The sequence below is a fragment of the Engraulis encrasicolus genome, chromosome 11, assembly GCF_034702125.1.
Source record: "Engraulis encrasicolus isolate BLACKSEA-1 chromosome 11, IST_EnEncr_1.0, whole genome shotgun sequence".
In the NCBI taxonomy this organism is placed as follows: Eukaryota; Metazoa; Chordata; class Actinopteri; order Clupeiformes; family Engraulidae; genus Engraulis; species Engraulis encrasicolus.
In genome coordinates, this window is record NC_085867.1 from 40,233,983 (window position 1) to 40,253,982 (window position 20,000).

At 45.9% G+C, this 20,000-nt stretch overlaps 1 protein-coding gene across 3 annotated transcripts in view; it reads right to left on the reverse strand.

Moving 5' to 3' along the window:
- Window positions 1-20,000, reverse strand: part of arhgap24 (Rho GTPase activating protein 24) — a 187,167-nt gene that overhangs the window by 51,087 nt on the left and 116,080 nt on the right. The window contains exon 1 of one of the 3 annotated variants that reach the window (XM_063210614.1): window positions 15,646-15,880. The exons of 1 other annotated variant lie outside the window; for it this stretch is intronic. In XM_063210614.1, coding sequence (XP_063066684.1) covers window positions 15,646-15,667 — 22 coding nt within the window. In that variant the 5' untranslated portion in view covers window positions 15,668-15,880. Of the gene's footprint in view, window positions 24-15,645; window positions 15,881-20,000 lie in introns of those variants that run through there. One more of the 3 variants, XM_063210613.1, reaches the window with a different exon arrangement.

Consider the following 20,000-nt stretch of genomic DNA (forward strand, 5'->3'; position numbering starts at 1 on the left):
CAGTTGTCCCTCTGCTGGCAACACATCACACACACTCATGATCCTCAGTGCTAAGCTGTCCATGTGAAAATCAAGATTTTAAAAAAGCTTTTAAGGAAACATTTAAGAAATGACACATGACACATGCGCACACTCGCACACGCGCGCGCACACACACACACACACACACACACACACACACACACACACACACACACACACACACACACACACACACACACACACACACACACACACACACACACACACACACACACACACACACACACACACACACCACATACGTACACACATACACACACACTTCTCCCACAGTGACATCCCCTGTGGTGGGCACAAACAGCCTGACTGACAGATTTATATTTTCCTCCCATCTAGAACATTGTAGAATTGATCCAAGCAGCGTTGCCCAAGGGTACAACTCGGTACCACGGTTTTGACATCCACTGTCTCAGATGCCATCCATTGTGTGCCTGGCATAGAATGAAGTGTGGCCACGGGTTGCGCTTCACAGCCCACGTCATGTCGGAGAGGGAGAGGGAGAGGTTGTCAAACTGCAACTGCAGAAGGAAAGCTCCTGAATCAATTCATTACCAATATAATAAAATTAGTGAAAAGAGTTCTAAGCCATCACCAGCTAAATAGTAAAAAAATGCAATGCAAACTTAGTAGTCTGGGATCAAATACACTCCAGAAGTTTTAAATCAACTCTCTAAGTGTTGAATTAACACTGCAAAATAGACTGTGTAACAATATAGTCCATAAAGTTTATGCACAAACTACGTGTGACTGCGACAATTATGTAAAACCTTTTTTAAGAGTGCCGGGGCTACTCCAAAGGATATAACATCATTTCAGAGGGTCATGACACTGTTAAAAGTATAGAAACCACTGGTCTATGAGATGAGATTGGAGCTAAATGCCCAGGTCAAAACACTGGGACACTGGGATGGCGAATGGCATCATAAAAAGAAAGAATAGGCTCATATAACCATGACAGGGAATGGCAGATGAGGGGTTTTGGTGTGTGTGTGTGTGTGTGTGTGTGTGTGTGTGTGTGTGTGTGTGTGTGTGTGTGTGTGTGTGTGTGTGTGTGTGTGTGTGTGTGTGTGTGTGTGTGTGTGTGTGTGTGTGTGTGTGTGTGTGTGTGTGTGTGTGCATATGCATATGCGTGTGTGTGTGCGCGCATGTGTGAGTGCATGCGTGTGTGTGTGTATGCATACGTGTGCGTGCGTATGTGCCATTAGGTGAGAGAGTGAGTCTGTACGTGAATGTACGGGACACCCTGTGCTCATAAACAGACAGGGAAGAAGAGAGACAGAGGAGCGCTTGGGCGGTTGTGACGGTTAGCGCTGACGGTGGTAAAAAACACAGGGCCCAAGCAGGACCCAGTGCCCAGAAGGCTTTTGAATGGACGATGATTGTTCAGCTGTTACTTCTGCTCCGTCGACGCTAGGACAAGCTCTTCTGCTGGGACGGTTCTCAACAAAACGCGCCCGGCTCCCGCTCTGCACTCTGTTTGTCTTACGGGATCCGTGCCGCGGCCAACATAAACCAATGCACAGCAACATGGAATGCCGTGTCGCCCCCCTCCCCCCTTACATGGGCATGGCTGCATAAGGGCCGGGATTAAACACTTCTAGAGTTTACATTTCTGGGTGAATGGAGCAGAGCCAATAGTGATGGCTAAAGGACAGGAAGTGAAGTGAAGTTGTTGGGTTTTTTTCTTTTGTTTTGTTTTGTTTTGTTTTACTTCTTTTCCTTCAAAATGTTGAGACCATCAGAATTGGAATCAGATATATACTGTAAGCCTACCGTGTATTCGTGGAGCATAATGCATCTTTCTGGTATAGTTGTAACGTAATGTAATAACAGCATTATGTTGTTAAATTCATTATTGATGACCCTATTCACCTTTAAACTGTGCCAAATACCCCTTTTGACCTTAATGAAATTCATTTCAATTGCCGCATTACTGAAAGTAAAGAATCCACACTTCATTCGTGTACTGAGCAAAAAATAATCCAGGAGTCCTCCTTCACTCACTAAGTCTGCATGATCTGAAAAAGCCCCCTCTATACAATAAAAAAGCCCCCTCTACAATAGCACTTCAGCACATCATGAACAACCAAGACTGACATTCCTTCTGTATAAGATGCAAATACTGTCAATGAAACTTTCCAGGTTGTTCCTTCTCTCCAATCGCCTTCATGAATGGTAAGTGCCGAGCCCTGTGTCTGTGAATCTGGGATAATCACTTACACTTTTCAGTCTGCATGGACATAGACATGGTACAGATCAGATCAGATCAGGACAAGACACACACAGTACACACACATTATCAGCATGTGGTAACATAGGGACTCCAAGAGCGGCACCCATGGTAGCCATTGTGTCCCAGCCAGCCTCCATAGTCGTGCTGTAACAGAAGAAGCCTCCATGCCCATCCGATACCCCCCGACTACAGCAAAGGGGTCGGGTCAGGGTTCAGAGGTGACATGGGGCTGTTCTCCTGGCCACTGTCCCTCTCGAGCCCCAGGAACCATCCCAGCGGATGGAAGAAGAATCACTGCATGCCACTGGACTGGGGAGTGAACAATAACCGACTCTTCAGGACAAAAACACGACACCACTTAGCCTGTGACTCCGGTGTGTGATTCGATTCTTTGACAGAGCGGGGGAAAATGGTTGCTGGCTACGGGGCGGGTAAAGTTACGCGGTCACAGGGTTCGTGACCGTAACTTAGTAGCGATTGTAAAGTGTACTTCCTCCAGTCAGAAGTCATTGTAGTAGTAGGACAGCCACAACAAAACAGCCGGCCAAGCAGTGTGTGATCATGTCCTCCGTAACAAGAAAAGCATCTCATTTCGGAAGGAAAGAAAGAAAGAAAGAAGGAAAGAAAGAAAGAAAGAAAGAAAGAAAGAAAGAAAGAAAGAAAGAAAGAAAGAAAGAAAGAAAGAAAGTGAGAGACCAGTGTAAACAGAGGCTCATACTCATGATGACCATGCCCAGCAGAATAAATCAAGCAAATATCTGCAGTAATTGCTATTATTGTACTATAACTGCTCCTTTAATTACACATGTGTCACATAACAATTCCATCTTAATTTGCATCATGGATATAATACACAATGGTCATTCAGAAAAGCAGACACTGGCACTTGATCTGAGCTGGGCGTAGACGTCATAGCAACTGTTATTATATTCTAAGATCTAGTTCTATTTCATTCCTTTCTCAAACCTCTCTGTGTTGGATACTGTAGCCACAGGCCCATAGTCTGTCAGCAAGAGCCAGATCACTGTAATCTTCTCACAATCGTTAACTAACGTTAGCGGCATCTGATATCATTGATACCGACATCTACATACTCTATCTCAGTAAAAACGCTGCACAGCATTAAAGAAAGATTGACAATCTGTTCTAGGGCCACTATCATTGACGAGCTCATTTTAAACAATACCAAATACGCAGGCTTCATCTTTCTTTGTCCAAATTAATATCCGATTCATATTCAAATATTGTTTTACAGCCAAATTTTGCAAATTACTTTAAAGTGTATTTATGAAAAGTAAATAGACCTTATCTAACTATTATTGCTATAAGTTAGTGCCAACATCATCACTCTGTGAATGATAGTTAGGTGCAAAAAAGGAGTCAGTAACTGTCTGGGAAGCCTGAAACTGGCAGGTGGTTCACTGAAAGAAAAAAAAAGTTTAATGATGACCATAACTTACCAGGTGTCAACTTTAGAGTGTTGGTGTTGTTTCGCCATGGCAATGATGACACAGATTGAGAGGTTGTCGTGACTACATGTGGGTTCACTGTGGTCTTGTGAAGTCTTAAAATAGTCAGGGAGGGTATTCTGACAGTCCGGTTCCTACAAATGTACTTACTGACTTGTGTAAAGGTAATCAATTAGAAGGCCAGTGCTGGCTGCACACCCCGTCATCAAACAGTGCCCACAAATAGACTGCACCTCCTGTTTAAGATTACTCTAATGATTCGTTATTAAGCCACATTGCTATGATTTCTGTATAATTACTATAATGTCCATAGTCACTTTAGTTTGCACATGAAAATAGACTAGTCCATACAAAACTAGTACTGCTAAAGATGTGTCTGTGTCACAAAGCTATCTGTGTTACGCCAAACCCCAAGTATCGGGGCAACAATTGTACAGAGCGTGGCATGTCTTTCCATACAGTAATAGGTAGGGCTGGGAATCGATCCAAATGTCCTGGATCGATTCGATCCAGAAGGTCACGATCCAATTCGATCCACGATCCGATTCGATTCAATTCAATATCGATCTTCTGTATTGCTGGGTTGTCACTTCAACCCATTTATGCCTAAAATTCTAAGGCTATAAAATCCTAAATATCTCAACCTTTGATACCCACTCAAACATGAAACCTTGGTATGAGAGAAAGAAGTGGGAAACTTGGTATGAGAGAGAAAGGGGGGAAGACACTGGCACTATTTACTCGAACAGGCTGTATGTATTTGTGAATGTAGTCACCATGAATGTGGAAGAAAGCTACAGGATGTGGTTGAGAAAATCACCTATAGTCATCTGCAAAAAATCGATCACATTTTTCGAACGTGAATCGACAATGGATCGCGATTCGATCTTTTGAACCCAGACCTAGTAATAGGTTCATTCTACATCGACATAATTGTATGGTCAGCAGCACACTGACAGACAGTAGAGAGGCAGGTCTGTGGTTTGACATGTTGTTTGCTTGTTTTTTCTCTTTCCTCAGAAGTCATAAATTGGCCTTTAACCCACCTTAGCGTAAGGCACCTGCAGAAACGTATTTCAGCTTTTTAACCCATTTAAGCCTAAGGCACCTGCAAAAAACACCTGCTGAAAGCCTAAGCCCTGTTTGGAAAAAGGTGCCCTCTGCCTATTAAAACCTAAATATCTCAGCCTCCGAGCACATAAAAACACAAGATTAGATGCATTTAAAAGTTAGGACCCTCATTCTGCATTCCAATGTGTTCATTCAGCTCTAACATACCCAAATTTCAAATCCCCCCAAATCTCAAGAGCCTGAATGCAGCATATACTGTATGCCACTCCAGGCGTCAAAGGTCAAACAACGTATCCGCAGCACCAGGTTAAAATGGGTTAACACATGGTCTGGCAGCTTCACCCATTGCACATTACAGTGAAGGGATTTGGAGAGTTGTCAGTTGTTCCCTTACCCTAACTGTGAAACCCATGCAGCTGTTCTGTCTTAGTTCTGCACTAAATGGAAAGTGGCAGACATAGAGAAAAGGTTGCCCAGGCAACTACATGGCACTTCATGCCACATAGCTGATAAGTCGTAAGTCTTTATGGTTCCCTTGAACTAATTAAACACTTCAGCCGATGATGTTGAAAATGCCATCTTTTAATTTTCTCATATTATTCTCTGCAGATTACTGCATGTGTTATTTCAGCAACTCAGAAAAAAGGGTAGAAGACAAACTATTTCAGACTGAGGTGCAAATTAGATGTGTAGTATGAAGGAAGATTGAACATTGGCATGGTGACCACACAGGTACCAGACCAGAATAATAAGATAGAATCTAGCTAGATCAGTGGTTCTCAACCTTTTTTTGAACAAACGCCCCCTTGACCTCATCCTAAGCCTCCCAACACCCCCTTGACCTCGTGATAAGGCTCTCAACACCCCCCTTAGTATTAAAAAATGAAATGGACTAATGCTGCCAATGACAATCTAGGCACTGCCCCCTCTCAACTGTATCCTTCTCAACGCCCCCTTGGGGGCTGTAGCGCCCCCGTTGAGAAAGACTAAGCTAGATGATGCAGTGCAGCTAATGCAGAGCTCATTCACTATCCTTCATGAGGATAACAATATGCTGTAGCACAACACGGTATGCTCGTCTATTCAAACATGTCACAGTATATTCAAAATAGGAACAAATCAAGGGTGTCCTGAAAAGACTTAACATTTGGTGCATGCTGAAATCGCTCAAACCAAATGACTTTAAAAACATGAAACTGCTATGAGGCACTGTACATTCTGTACGATGTGGTGATATGTTGCTTTGTTTTGCTACACTATATCAACTGCTGGTATGCTAGAGCCTCATCCAAATACTTCTCTAATCACTGTAGACGACGTACATTTTTTACACAGGCATTTAACTCTGGAATACATTTTTCGAAACAGTAAGAGGCAGGGATGCATGCAGTCAGGGGATGCAGGCAGGCTGGCAACTGTTCCTGCCATGGTAACACATCAGCAGAAGTAAATCTCTAGCTCGACAGCTCACAAGTAATGGAGAGCGATCTATACACCAAAAAAATAAATATGGTATGCTTTGGCTCTTCTCCCAATGAGTTCTTAAATTCCCCAGAAGCACACTTTTAAGCTTTGCACACCAAGCCCCTGTAGATGTAAAGCTTCGAGCCATTCTGCTGGAGCAATTTTCTAAGTGTACCACCAAGCCGTTTTAACAAGATCAGTACACTTTGGCCAAAAAAATGTAAAACATTTTTCTGATATCTGGAGGAAATGTTCTCCTTCACAAACGTGTTGTAAAACAGACTGCGTTAACCTGATTAGATTTATGCCTGACTTGAGCAAGCTGCTGGAGGGGAGCAGCAACAGAGATGCTGTGGTTACCTCAAGAAGGGTAAACAACACCCACTCCACTATTCCAATCTAGACCCCCTGCCAATGATCCAAACGGCAACAACAAATTAATCAAACTAGTCAACGCATCTTGAATGCCAGATTTTCACTTTCCCCTACTGATTAAAAAAAAATGGTTGCTATGCCGTGTGGGAGAAGGAAGAAATCTTGGATGGCGCAAAAGAGTTTATTTCCCAGACAAAGGAGCACGGGAGTAGTGTCTGACTCCAGAGCTTTTATTTGAAAAGTGGATTGTTGATTGCCAAAATGCAGATCAGACTGGGGACCTGGCAGTAGGGTCTTAATCTCTTCTTAAGCAACCATCTCCCATTTGTGACTGAATGTCAATCCCAGAGTCACATGTCTCGCGAAACTAAGAATAAGGCCAGACATTTAATTTTTTTTTTTTTTTTTTAACTTTTTTGTGATTTTCTTTTTGCTTTTTTTCCCAGAATGTGCAAGTTGAGTTCTTGGAAAAAGCTACTCAGTGCTACAGAAACCAATATTGGTTTGCCTAAAAGCATACAATATCTTTAAAATTACTAAGGGCTAAGAGCTGAATTATCTGTTTTCCACATTCAAAGGCCACAAATTCTTCAGATACTGCCAGATTTCCATATCATTGCAAAGCCTAGGATCCGCACACTCAGAATGATAAACTTAATATGGATTTATAACTCAATATTAACTCAATATGCACCTGGTCCCACTAGCGGCCTGTTTTCATGTGACTGGTCACATTTGTGGCTGGAGCTGTTGGTAGAAAGATCACGTCTCTAAGACAAGAGGCATGCCTCTATCCTCAGGAGACGTGCAAAGGCTTCCGCTTGTGTCGGCCCAGACGGAAGACAAACAAATCCCACTTTCAATGGTCTGCAGGTCTTTGCACTGGGGATAACAACTAATACTCTTCCCAGGACGTGACCATTGATATCTAAAGGGGGAGAAAAAAGAAGAGTCTGTATGATCAGTCTATCTCGGCAGGGAAGCCGACAGGGGGGGACAAATGGGTCAGTTGTCCTGGGCCCAGCGAGACAGAATTGGGCCCCCATAACATTGCATGTATTGGCTGCATGGATGCATTGGATGGGCGTTTTCAGATGACTTTGTCTTGGGCCCAGCTACAGCCATCAATGGCCCTGCATCTAAGATCGGGACTAAGCTCACCCTGTAGCCGTTGCCAGACCAGACCCTTCCGTCCGAAGAGAAGGATATCTTCTTGGACTAATCCCAAACTTCCCACTGGAGTGCTTTTCCGGAAACCTGCATGTCACGCCACCACTGAAATAGCCCCCCCATCGTACACCTGTTGGGAGACCGTGCAGCGCCACTCAACTGTAAGCCCCGTGCTGCTGCAGAAGATTCCTCAGTTCTTCCCGCTCAAAGTCATTTCAGGGGGATTCCCATGGCCCACAGACACATGACACACACCCAACCCCAGCCTCTCAAGTTAGGTACAGTACAGTAAACAGCCACAGCACAAGGACACCTACTGTACAGTACTGTACCAGTCAAACAGTGAAGTTTGGACACACTTTAGTCATTACACCCATACATTTCCTTGGAATTGGTTGAAATGAATAAGGCATGGTAAGCAAATTCTGTTTCTCACCTGCTACGCACAGTCTATTCAGCACATACTGCACTTGGGATCAAAAATCACCATCCAACATAGACCTATTGAAACAATTTCAACTATTCTGTTAGAAATTGTGCACAAATCTTTGATTATACCAAAAACAACTTGTTAAAAACACAACTACACTCATTCACAAACTGTGTGTCTGACATTAAAAGATGATACGACCATATGAAATGGATAGATGTTATTTGAGAGTGTGAAACACAGTCTTTGGGTCTGATTCTAATCTGGTAGCAAACAAAACACACCATGATGTACAACTGAGATGTGTAATGTGCCATTGGTGAAAGCAGACTTGAAATGAGAGAATAGCAATATATGAGCAATGGAAAAAAACAACCCAAACAAGATGCTGTTACGTTCTGGCTGTAAACTATTATATACAGTAGGCCTACTGATATTAGGTTCCCGTTTTAGCTATATATGGAGACACAAACAGTGGCTGATACAGTACACACACACACACACACACACACACACACACACACACACACACACACACACACACACACACACACACACACACACACACACACACACACACACACACACACACACACACACACACACACACACACACACACACACACACACACACACACACACAAGAAGAGAGTTAAAACGAGACAGATTTATACCTATGGAAAGACCTGTCAGTCACATATGATGTAAACACTTCATTTCAACACCAGCAAAGGATCTTCAAAATTTACATTTACCATCTAAAAAAATATCTAAGAATACAGTGTACCAGCCCAAGATAGTAGCTGTCAGAGCTCTGGCATCAATCACTCACATACTCAACCACTCACTCACACGCGCACATGGCTCCCAAGCCCCTGGCTGGGGATGAATGCAGAAGAGATGCAAACAGCTCAAATGCACACGTCAATAAATTGTCAAGCCCTGTGAACCACACGCATGTAGACACATACGCACTCTTGCACCCCTACACACACACTCATGCACACTCACGGACACACACGCCCGGCCCACACACACACACGCACGCAAGCCAGCACGCATGCACACACAGCACTCTGCACGGCCAACTGTATCTGCATGGAGTAAATAGCTAAACCTGGCCCCATTTGCATGCTAATGAATACATGTGCTGTAACTGACATGAAACGTCATGAATAATAGCTTCAATTAGCATCTTTCGAAATATACCACACTATAAGAACGGGTTGTTTAATATCACCCTATTATATCAGATCATGGTAATGTGCTAAGAGGATGCTTGAATGCAGAGCTAAGTGCCAGCAGGTAGCTAGGCTGTGAGTCAATTGTATGTGAAAATGATGTGAAAGGCAAAGTGTAATTTCAAGCAAGTAAAAAGATTCAAGATGTATTGTGTCTGTGTGACGTATGTTCCTGTCTATGTGCATGTACAGTGTGCATGTGCATCTGTATGCACATGTTTATACTACTGTGCACTATGTGCATGCATATGTAAGTGTGTGTCTGTCAGATATGAGTCCTGACAACCATACCCTACATAGGGCCTAATGACCCTCTGCTTGCCAGTCTCCCTCTGCCTGCTTATCTGTCTGCATGCTTGCCAGCCTATCTGCCTGTCTGTCTGCTTGCCTGCCCGTCTGCCTGTCTGCTTGTCTGTCTGCCTGCTTGCCTGCCTGTTTGCCTGCCTGCATGACAACGGAAGCCCTCGCTTGTTGTGACAGCTCCAGACCCGCGTCCGGCGATCGCCCAGCTCGTCCACCCACCCCCGCTAGCCAGGCAGCCATCCGATGGGGGCCCGATATACGTTCAGTATAAGCCTGTTTGTGCTGCCCACAGCCCTGGGCTGCCCCAGTCCTGTCCAGTCCTGTCCTGTCCTGTCCACCTTGTACACCCCACCGGCCAACCAGCCTAGTCTACATCGGCCTTGTTTGCTCTGGCCAAAAGCTGCCGAGCACAGCAACCCTAAAGCCTAACGCCTGGTACAAGCACAACAGAGCAGCACAGTGGAACAGTGGAACAGGGAGGGTGGTGTGGAGAGAGAGAGAGAGAGAGAGAGAGAGAGAGAGAGAGAGAGAGAGAGAGAGAGAGAGAGAGAGAGAGAGAGAGAGAGAGAGAGAGAGAGAGAGAGAGAGAGAGAGAGAGAGAGAGAGAGAAAGATAATGAGAGAGAGAGATCCAGGAACAGGGAGTAGAGAAAGAATGACAGAGAAACAGAAAGAAAGAAAGAAAGAAAGAAAGAAAGAAAGAAAGAAAGAAAGAAAGAAAGACAGATGGAGAGAGAAGATACGGGGAACAAGGGGGAAATCAAACTGTGTATACGTAAGCGTGCATGTGTGTGACCACATGTGTGTGTGCATGAGAGAGAGAGAGAGAGAGAGGGAGGGAGAGAGAGAGAGAGAGAGAGAGAGAGAGAGAGATGGAGAGAGGGAGAGAGAGAGAGAGCAGTTCATAAAGTGCTGACACAGAAGAACAAGTAAGGCCGGTTAAGGCCAGGCAGAGCCAAAGCACACTGTAGTGGAGTCCATGACCTCATCCATTGCTTATCCCTATCAATAGGCCTAACAGTTACCAGGACACTCCAACGAGGGCAGCCAACAGCTTTGACCAGGGCCAGGACACAGTCCTCTTAAATAACCCAAAACACCCCCCCCCCCCCAAACACACGCACGCACGCACGCACGCACGCACGCACGCACGCGCACACAGACACAGACACACACACACACAAACACACACAGACACACAGACACACAGACACACACACACACACACACACACACACACACACACACACACACACACACACACACACACACACACACACACACACACACACACACACACACACACACAAACTCACACACATGTACACTTAATACATACAGTGTAATGAAGAACCGTCTCTCTCTGGGCCTGGCACAACTAAATCCTCTCCCTGTCGACTTCCCCGACTCCTTTTTATCTCTGTCCTGTTTTTACTCTGCATTGACCAGACATAAGCAATATGTTTTACAGTCAATATGGGCCCTAAAACAAAACCGCTACACTCACTTGTATGCGCACATACATACTCACACATGCACACACGTGCGCGCACGCACCTGCACGCACACACACACACACACGTGCGCGCACGCACCCGCACGCACACACACACACGCACACGCACGCACGCAATATGCGTAAATGTATCTCTGCCACCTGCTTGTAAATCATATGCCTGTCATACATGCATTAGAGACAATGACAAAGGCTTGGTGCCATTTTGAATTGTTTCGGCTCCATCAAATCAGGACAAAAAAAATCTCTAAATAATTCATGGTGCAAATATTATGGCTCTACTCTCCTAATCTACGACGTGCTCTATCCAATGGCCAAAGAGCTGGGACTGTTCCCCGCTCTAGAAGACGCCGCGTCCCCTGTGCAATCAACAGAATAGCATTACGTCACCATGGCAGCCAGCAGTGATGCATTAGCCAGATGACTCTGGGTTGCCATGGTGATGAGATATGATCTCCGGAGTGAGTGCATGGTGGGTGCAAGGCCTCCTCTCCCCTCATGACCCGGCATGGCCCACTTGGGTCAGTCATTTGGGGGTGTGAAGACAGGTGTGAAGTTTCAACTGTAGCTACCAGCGTAAGGGGTGTTGGTGGTGGTTGTCTCGATAGAGAAGCGTCCGTAGACATGCTATATACGTCAAGGTATAGACTAGCGTAAGACGTGCTATATACGTCAAGGTATAGACTAGCGTTTCTCAACGGGACTCAACAGCGTTGAGGGGGGGGTCGTTACGGAGCCATTGGAAGGCGTTGAGAAGAAGACAGAGGGGGGCACTCGGTTGCAATTGGGGCACAGTCGTCTATTTTACTTTTTAATACTGAAAGACAGTATTGGCAGGCTAATGATGAGGCGTATGATGGAGGGTGTTGGGGGACTTACGATGAAGTCAAGGGGGCCTTTGTTACGAAAGAGATAAGAACCACCGGTATAGACGTACGTCTATCGCAGCAACCCAGAGTCCCCTCAATCGCACATAAATACCATAGTTACCATAGCTACCATAAACAAACACACCTCACCTTACCCCCTTCATAGCTGCCATACCATAGGACAGGCCAACTCCACTTACCCACCCCTGCCACCTCAACTTACCCAGCTCTGCCCAGTAACAGTTCACCCATAAGGGGTTAGCAATGGTGTGTATGTGGCTAGTGGACTGCGAGCCTGTACGGCGGTGAGCAGCATGGCCGTAGCCAGGAACTTGAATTAAGGGAGGTCCATAGTGCACTCGCAGCGCGCTGGAATTTTTTTAAAAGGTGCACTGTGTAGGATGTTGCCCGGAGTATCTATTGTAACCATGTTGCTCATTGAAACTATGCTTTCTTTTGCCAATTGTGGTCTTTTCATGAATATTTGCTAAATAATGAACTAATATTTACTAGCATGCATGCACGACCACAGTTTATAGTATGTTTTGCAGCTGAAAAGATTTCTGGAAATTCAAAATGGCGGACAATGGAGAAGATCCCCTTTTTCATGTATGAAAAATATTATTTTCTCTAAAAATAAGGGAGGTCCGGACCTCCCTTACCTCATATGTGGCTACGGTCATGGTGAGCAGCAGTGATGAGTAGTCTTCCAGCCCTCTCAGGGCGCGTAATATTAGCTGTGAACACCCTGCTGTCAGCGTATTTGAGATGCCTTTTCCATCACCACCTGCAGCACTGAGAAGATCTATGAAGTATGAAAGTTTTATGCTAATTTGAATAAAAAAATGTGTAGGGCAGGGCAAAGGCAGAATCTTGCAAATCTTCAAAAACAACCAGAGAGTTGCCAGAGAGGATGGAAATGCAAATGTATTTGAACATTACCATAACATCTCGGAAACTAAACTGAGATTTAAAAAAATCCTTTAGATGTGTGGATGTCTGTTAAAATTTGTTCTGGAGGGAGGAAAGAGTAAAAAAAAAACTAAATGTTCTTCAGATGGAGAAAATAAGTGTTTAAATACAAAATATTTCCGTAGTTCTGTTCCTCATGGCCAGCCAAGCAGGATATGAAAAATGTTTCCAAATACCTTAATCCCATTTCATAAACAAGACGAGAGGAGATGATGGAATACAGGTGAGCATCTGAACATGCTCTGTTTAATTCAGCACGACATGGGGACAGCGCTCGGGTCAAATAAAACCAATGTATTTCCTCCGTATGTGAAGCATAGGTATATAGAACAGAGAGCACAGGATGTAGTTATTATCCAATGTAATCTAAAACTCAGGGGGGATACGAAAAATGAAATTGAATTCCTACATCCAATGGCCAGAATGAACCCTGGGAAAAATAGTTTTTATCCAGTAGAGAAGAAAAGCTACAGTAAAGAAATTGAAAAACAGCCAAGATGGTCATAGATGTCCATCCGTACATGGACATGGCAATAGAACTTACAGTAGCTGACTTTTTGATTGCTGTTGGGTCAAAGACGTCCAAAAAGGAATTGTCATTCAGTGTAACGGATACCTTCTGCTGACTGTAACTGTAAAAAAACATGATTTTTAAATTGTTCAAGTGAATGGATGACAGCCGAGGCTTTCATGAATTCACTGGAAAACAATAACATAAAAAGAGTCATGTTTCTTACAGTTACAGTCAGTAGAAGGTATCCGTTACACTGAATGACAATTCCTTTTTGGACGCCTTTGACCCAACAGCAATCAAGAAGTCAGCTACAGTAAGACAGCAAGAGGATGTTGTCCAAAATTACACAATGTCCAGTGCATGTAGGAATGGCAGAGTCTACTGCCATCCGGCAATCACACAGACCGGGTGATGACACGAAAATTACTGCACCATAACGCATAGAGGCATCCAATCAGTGAGGTCCAGCATCAGCAGTGAGCCTTAAAGGGATGACTAACTTCCTGCTTCAGCTGGACTGGAGCCCATTGCGGAACTCCGCCAGGGGAGTTCTAGAACTTCAGAGGCTAGGGAGATGTGCATTCTGGGAGACGATACTCATGTCATCTGCTTATCTGATCAATGCTAGTTCGGAAACTCCCAAGGTGACACACATACCCACGCACGCAAGCACGCAAGCACGCACACACGCACGCACGCACACACGCACGCACGCACAAGGAAACCCCCACAGTGACACATGCATGCACACACGCATGCACACACACACTCACAAACTGCACACTATTCCCCCCCCCCCCCCCGCTCTCTATCTCATAGTTGTCCCTTTGCACAGACTTCTGTGATCTTTGTCAATTGGCTGAAAACAACAACAAGGGACCAAAGCATGGCGTGGGAAAGATGGGATATGTTTACGTTTATGTTCGGGTTCTTTGCCCTCTTGCATACTAAAAGCATGGTGAATAATTTAATGGAACAGAGACAAAAAAGAGCAATGAACTCAGTGTTCTCTGTCCCTGTCTCTGTTTCTGTCTGTCTGTCTGTCTGTCTGTCTGTCTGTCTGTCTGTCTGTCTGTCTGTCTGTCTGTCTGTCTGTCTGTCTGTCTCTCTCTATCTCTCCCCCCCCCCCATTTGTCACACCAGCGTTGGATGTTGCTTCAGAAGCGTGGGTTGTGTTCGCTGCAAACATATCCAGATGTGTATTTGACTGCTAAAGCAATAAGAGCACTTCTTTACGGCCTCTACTAGAGTATTCCTGCTGATGTACGCTAGGAAGAAGACACATAAAAACCAAGGCTGTGTGTTTATGGTCAGAAGGCTACTTACTGTAATATAAGTCTCCACAACAGAGCTGGGTACAGTAAAAAAAAAAAAAAAAAGTTTACTTGGGTAAAGTGCTGGGATTTTCAGGAAGGAAAGTAAGCCGTAAAAATAGCAAGAATTAGTTTCTAGCTGAAGCAAAATAATCTCTCTCATACAGTACGAGTGCACACGCAGGCACACACACAAATGCACACACACACACACACACACAGAATATACTATGTGCGAATATAATAAACACCACTGTCAGTCACCATATGACACAACAACCATCCTGTCTGTCACAGTTTCTGAGGAACTCATCAGTCACCAGAAGACATATATCAAGCGGTAGCGGCCAACGGTAATAGAAAAAGTAAACTTCACATTAGAAGTGAGAATTGAAAAAGTTGGTTCAACTGTTATGAGCAGACAGACAGTTCTGTTCCTCTGTTCCCGACCATTCCCCTCAGGTTCCCGTTACACACACACACACACACACACACACACACACACACACACACACGCACGCACACACGCACACACACGCACACACACGCACAGACACTTACTTCCTAAACAACTCACACACACACACACAGCTGTTTCCTGACAGCAAGGTATTAGACTAACGTAGAGAGAGACAGCAGACTGAACAGCGGACATGCCACCCACCTAGGTTGGAGTTGAGGTCCATGGAGGGTTAGCTGGAGAGAGTCCAGGCTTCCCCAGCAGACAGACAGACACCGCAGGGAGAGAGAGAGGAGCAGCACACGGAGCAGTGTGGACAGCCCCACACCGAGCAACTCATCTGTCCCTGTCTACAGCTCTCTCTCTCTCTCTCTCACTCACTTCACTTCACTCGTCTCTCAGTATTGGACGTCTTTTGCCTTTTCCCCAACCTTCTTCTTCTTCTTCTTCTTCTTCTTCTTCTTCTTCTTCTTCTTCTTCTTCTTCTTCTTCTTCTTCTTCTTCTTCTTCACTCTTCACAGTCCTCCATGTCTTTCAATATTCCCTTTGCTTCTTTCACTGCTTCCGCCTCTTCAGTCCCCTCTTCCTTTATGTCTACCCTTTTTTCTTCCCTCTTTCTGTCTTCTTCTTTTCTTCCTTTTCTTCCTCTTCTCCCTCCCTCCTTTCCCTCCTGTTTCCTCTCGTCCTCCTCCTCCACCTCCACACCACCAGCTCTTCCTCCACCAGCTCTTCCTCCTCCTCCTCCTCCTCCTTCACTTCTCCACTCCACCCCTCTCTTGTCCTTGTTCCTCTTCTCACTCTTTCTCTCTCTCTCTCTCTCTCTCCCTCTCTCTCTCTCTCCTTGGGCCACCACGTGGCAGCGGTGGCAGGTAGAGGCTCCTGTCAGGGTGACAGCGGTGGTGGCGCTCCACTACAGCAGGGCAAGGTCAGGACTGGGGCTCCACTCCTCTGCTCTCCTCCTGTCGCTCACTACGTCTGACCAAGCAGCACACCCACACACTACAGCAGCGCACACAGCGCTCAAGCTCAAGCGGGGAGATGGGCAGAGTGAGAGCGAACGAGAGAGAGAGGGAGAGAGAGAGAGAGAGCGAGGGAGAGAGAGGGGGAGAGAGACAGAGAGGCAGAGAGAGAGAGGGGGAGGCACAGAGACAGAGAATGAAGGAAGAAAGGAGGGAAGGGGAATGACTGAGTGAACGAGAGAGAGTGGGAGAGAGAGAGAAAGAGAGAGAGAGAGAGGGAGAGAGATGGTGGAGGAAGGTAGGGGGAGAAAGAGAGTTAGAGAGAGGAAGAAAAAAAAAACGTGTTGAAAGAGGAGCTGTGGAAAACGTGAGGGACGCAGATGGCGTCCAAGAGAGTTGAGGGGGTTTCTGGAGGGTTGACGGGGGGTGTTAGAGTGGGGTTACTCCCTCTGGTTGTCTGCAGGAAGCGAGAGGAGGAAGAGGAGGAGAAGATGTAGAAGAGGAGGAGAAGAAGGCCATAAATCCAGCTTCTTCAACCCCCCCCCCCCACGAGTGAGTGGCTCCCTCTCTCTCCGTCTCTCCCTCGTCTCTCCTTTTCTCTCTCTCTCTCTCTCTCTCTCCCTCTCTCTTTCTGCGTGAGGGGGGAGACCCGTAAATCTGGCGATCGAAGAGCAGGCACTCTGCCAAATTACTCACCCCTGCCGCGCACTATAAATACGGAGACACAGCTACCAGCACTGCTCCACTCACGCCGCTAAGAGCCACCCTGCCTTCTCTCTCTCTAGCCCCCCTTACTCTCTATATGACTTTCTTTTCTCTCTCTTTCTATCTCCCTCTTGTCTCTCTTTCTATCTCCCTCACAGTCTCTAATCAGTTTCACTCAGTCTTCCTATCTCAGTCTCTCTGTCTCTCTGTCTCTCTGCCTCTCTCTCTCTCTCTCTCTCTCTCTCTCTCTCTCTCTCTCTCTCTCTCTCTCTCTCTCTCTCTCTCTCTCTCTCTCTCTCTCTCTCTCTCTCTCTCTCTCCTCTGCCCACAGCAAAAAGCCCATTCATCCACCAGCCTGCTATGGACGTTTAAGAGCACTCCCACTCCACGTCTTAATCCCGTTTGAGCGAACAGGCAAGACAAACATCATTATCAGACATTAAGACGTATTAAAAAAATCTCCAGGCCTAAGCAGGAACAGCCACACCCTATTTATGTACGCGCTGCATGTATTGCTGGTAACAAGGTTGTAGTCCAGCACGAACGCTGTAGTCCAATCATTAAATGTTATTTATTATATTTCGACATAATGTAATTACTTTATTGATCCCCAGGGGGAAATGAAAGTAAAGAAATTAAGGCTACAAGCACATATTAAATCGTTGTTTTTGAAAGTCATCAGTCTTGTTACTCATAGTTTTACTCACTGCACTATCTTGACACCACACCTCTTCTGGGCGAGTCGCGGGGGGCTGTGTTTCACCTTCGCCTCCGCGTATGCCTCTCTGGAGTCTAAATATGCCTCAGGGAAGCGGGGTGCTAACCTGATCCCTGTCCAGACCATGCATGTTGGTGTGTGTACAGTGTGTGTGAGTGTGTGTGTGTGTGTGTGTGTGTGTGTGTGTGTGTGTGTGTGTGTGTGTGTGTGTGTGTGTGTGTGTGTGTGTGTGTGTGCGTGTGTGTGTGTGCTGTGCGTGTGTGCGTGCGTGGGTGCGTTCGTGCGTGTGAGAGAGAGAGAGAGAGAGAGAGAGAGAGAGAGAGAGAGAGAGAGAGAGAGAGAGAGAGAGAGAGAGAGAGAGAGAGAGAGAGAGAGAGAGAGAGAGTGGGTGATTGCAACAGTGTGTGTGCATGCTTCAGGATTTAAGTCTGTGACGTGCGTGTGACAAAGTTTGGGAATGTGTGTGTACGTGTGTGTTTGAGTGCATAGCTCTTTGCAAGATTTGCATGCATGAGTCTGAGGTGGAGTGCTGTTGACTATGTACTGCATGTGAGTGGGAAGTTGATAAGGAGACACTCGTGTCAGAGAGAGTGTCAGTGAGTTTCTCTGTCCCACTGCTGTGTGTGTGTGTGTGCGTGCGTGTGTGTGTGTGTGTGTGTGTGTGTGTGTGTGTGTGTGTGTGTGTGTGTGTGTGTGTGTGTGAGTGTGAGTGTGTGTGTGTGTGTGTGTGTGTGTGTGTGTGTCTTTGTGTTTCTGTGTGTGTGTGTGTGTGTGTGTGTGTGTGTGTGTGTGTGTGTGTGTGTGTGTGTGTGTGTGTGTGTGTGTGTCTTTGTGTCTTTGTGTTTGCTGTGTATGTGTGTGTTTCTGTGTTTCTGTGTGTGTGCGTATGTGTGTGTGTGTGTATGTTTGGTTATGTAAGTGTCTGTGTTTCCTGTCCTGTCCTGTCTCTGGCCCGATATTTCTCTGTCTGGACCTCCTCCGCATAGTACTCTTCTCTACTCTACTCGGCCTCTGCACTTCACTGGACCACACACTCATAAACATACACTACACTCCGTCTCTGTCTGACAAACACACACATGCACACATATACGGATGTATGCATACACACACCACACTCACACACAGACACACACAAACACGGATGGGAATGCAGACACACACGCACCTAAACTATTTCACTCACTCAAATGGTCTAGAGCATTCCTCTGGGGACACATGTACAGTTTTACACCACACACATGCACGCACACTCAAACGCGCACACACACACACACACACACACACACACTTACTATAAATCTTTCCCCCAACCCATCTCTCAGGACAGTGGACGGTGAGTCTTGCCAGGGTTTGTTTTAACTCTCCCCCACTCTGCTCTTCTCCTCTCCTCTCCTCTCCTCTTCTCTTCTCTTCTCTTCTCTTCTCTTCTCTTCTCTTCTCTTCTCTTCTCTTCTCTTCTCTTCTCTTCTCTTCTCTTCTCTTCTCTTCTCTGCTCTTCTCCTCTCCTCTCCTCTCCTCTCCTCTCCTCTTCTCTTCTCCTCTCCTCTCCTCTTCTCTTCTCTTCTCTTCTCTTCTCTTCTCTTCTCTCCTCTTCTCTTCTCTCTGCTCTTGCCTCGCTCTCTGCTCTTCTTACGTAATCAGGATCCCTGTTGCTGCACTGTGTTGGACGGACAGTCAGTGTTTCCTTAAGTGAAGAGGCCAGGTTTGCCAAATGTGCACGCAGTGCAACTGGAACCTGAACCCTGATGACTACAGCGCAGCACAGGACAGGACAGCGCAGCACAGCACAGGAAGGGCAGGGTAGGCCACAGCGGGGCCACTGACAGTTTTAGGCTGGTCCAGGACAGAGTCACCTGAAGGGCCCCCCCTCTCAACACAAACGTACACTGTAATGTAATGTAATGTTATTTTATCCTAGTCTATCTCTTATTTAACCTTTTGTAATTTGTATATGGACCATTGTTTCTGTCACAAATAAAGGATTGAAACTTTAATAGTAATGAACTCTGCGCACCACTTGCTGGGCCCAGGACAGCTGACCCCTTTGCCCCCACCCCTGTCCACCACCCTGGGCCACAGGGCAGGGGCCACAGGGCCGGGCCAGTTTACAGCTGAGAGTGCTGACGACATTCTGGACGTAATGACCAGAGGGAGGGAAGAGTAGCCTGGTGTCA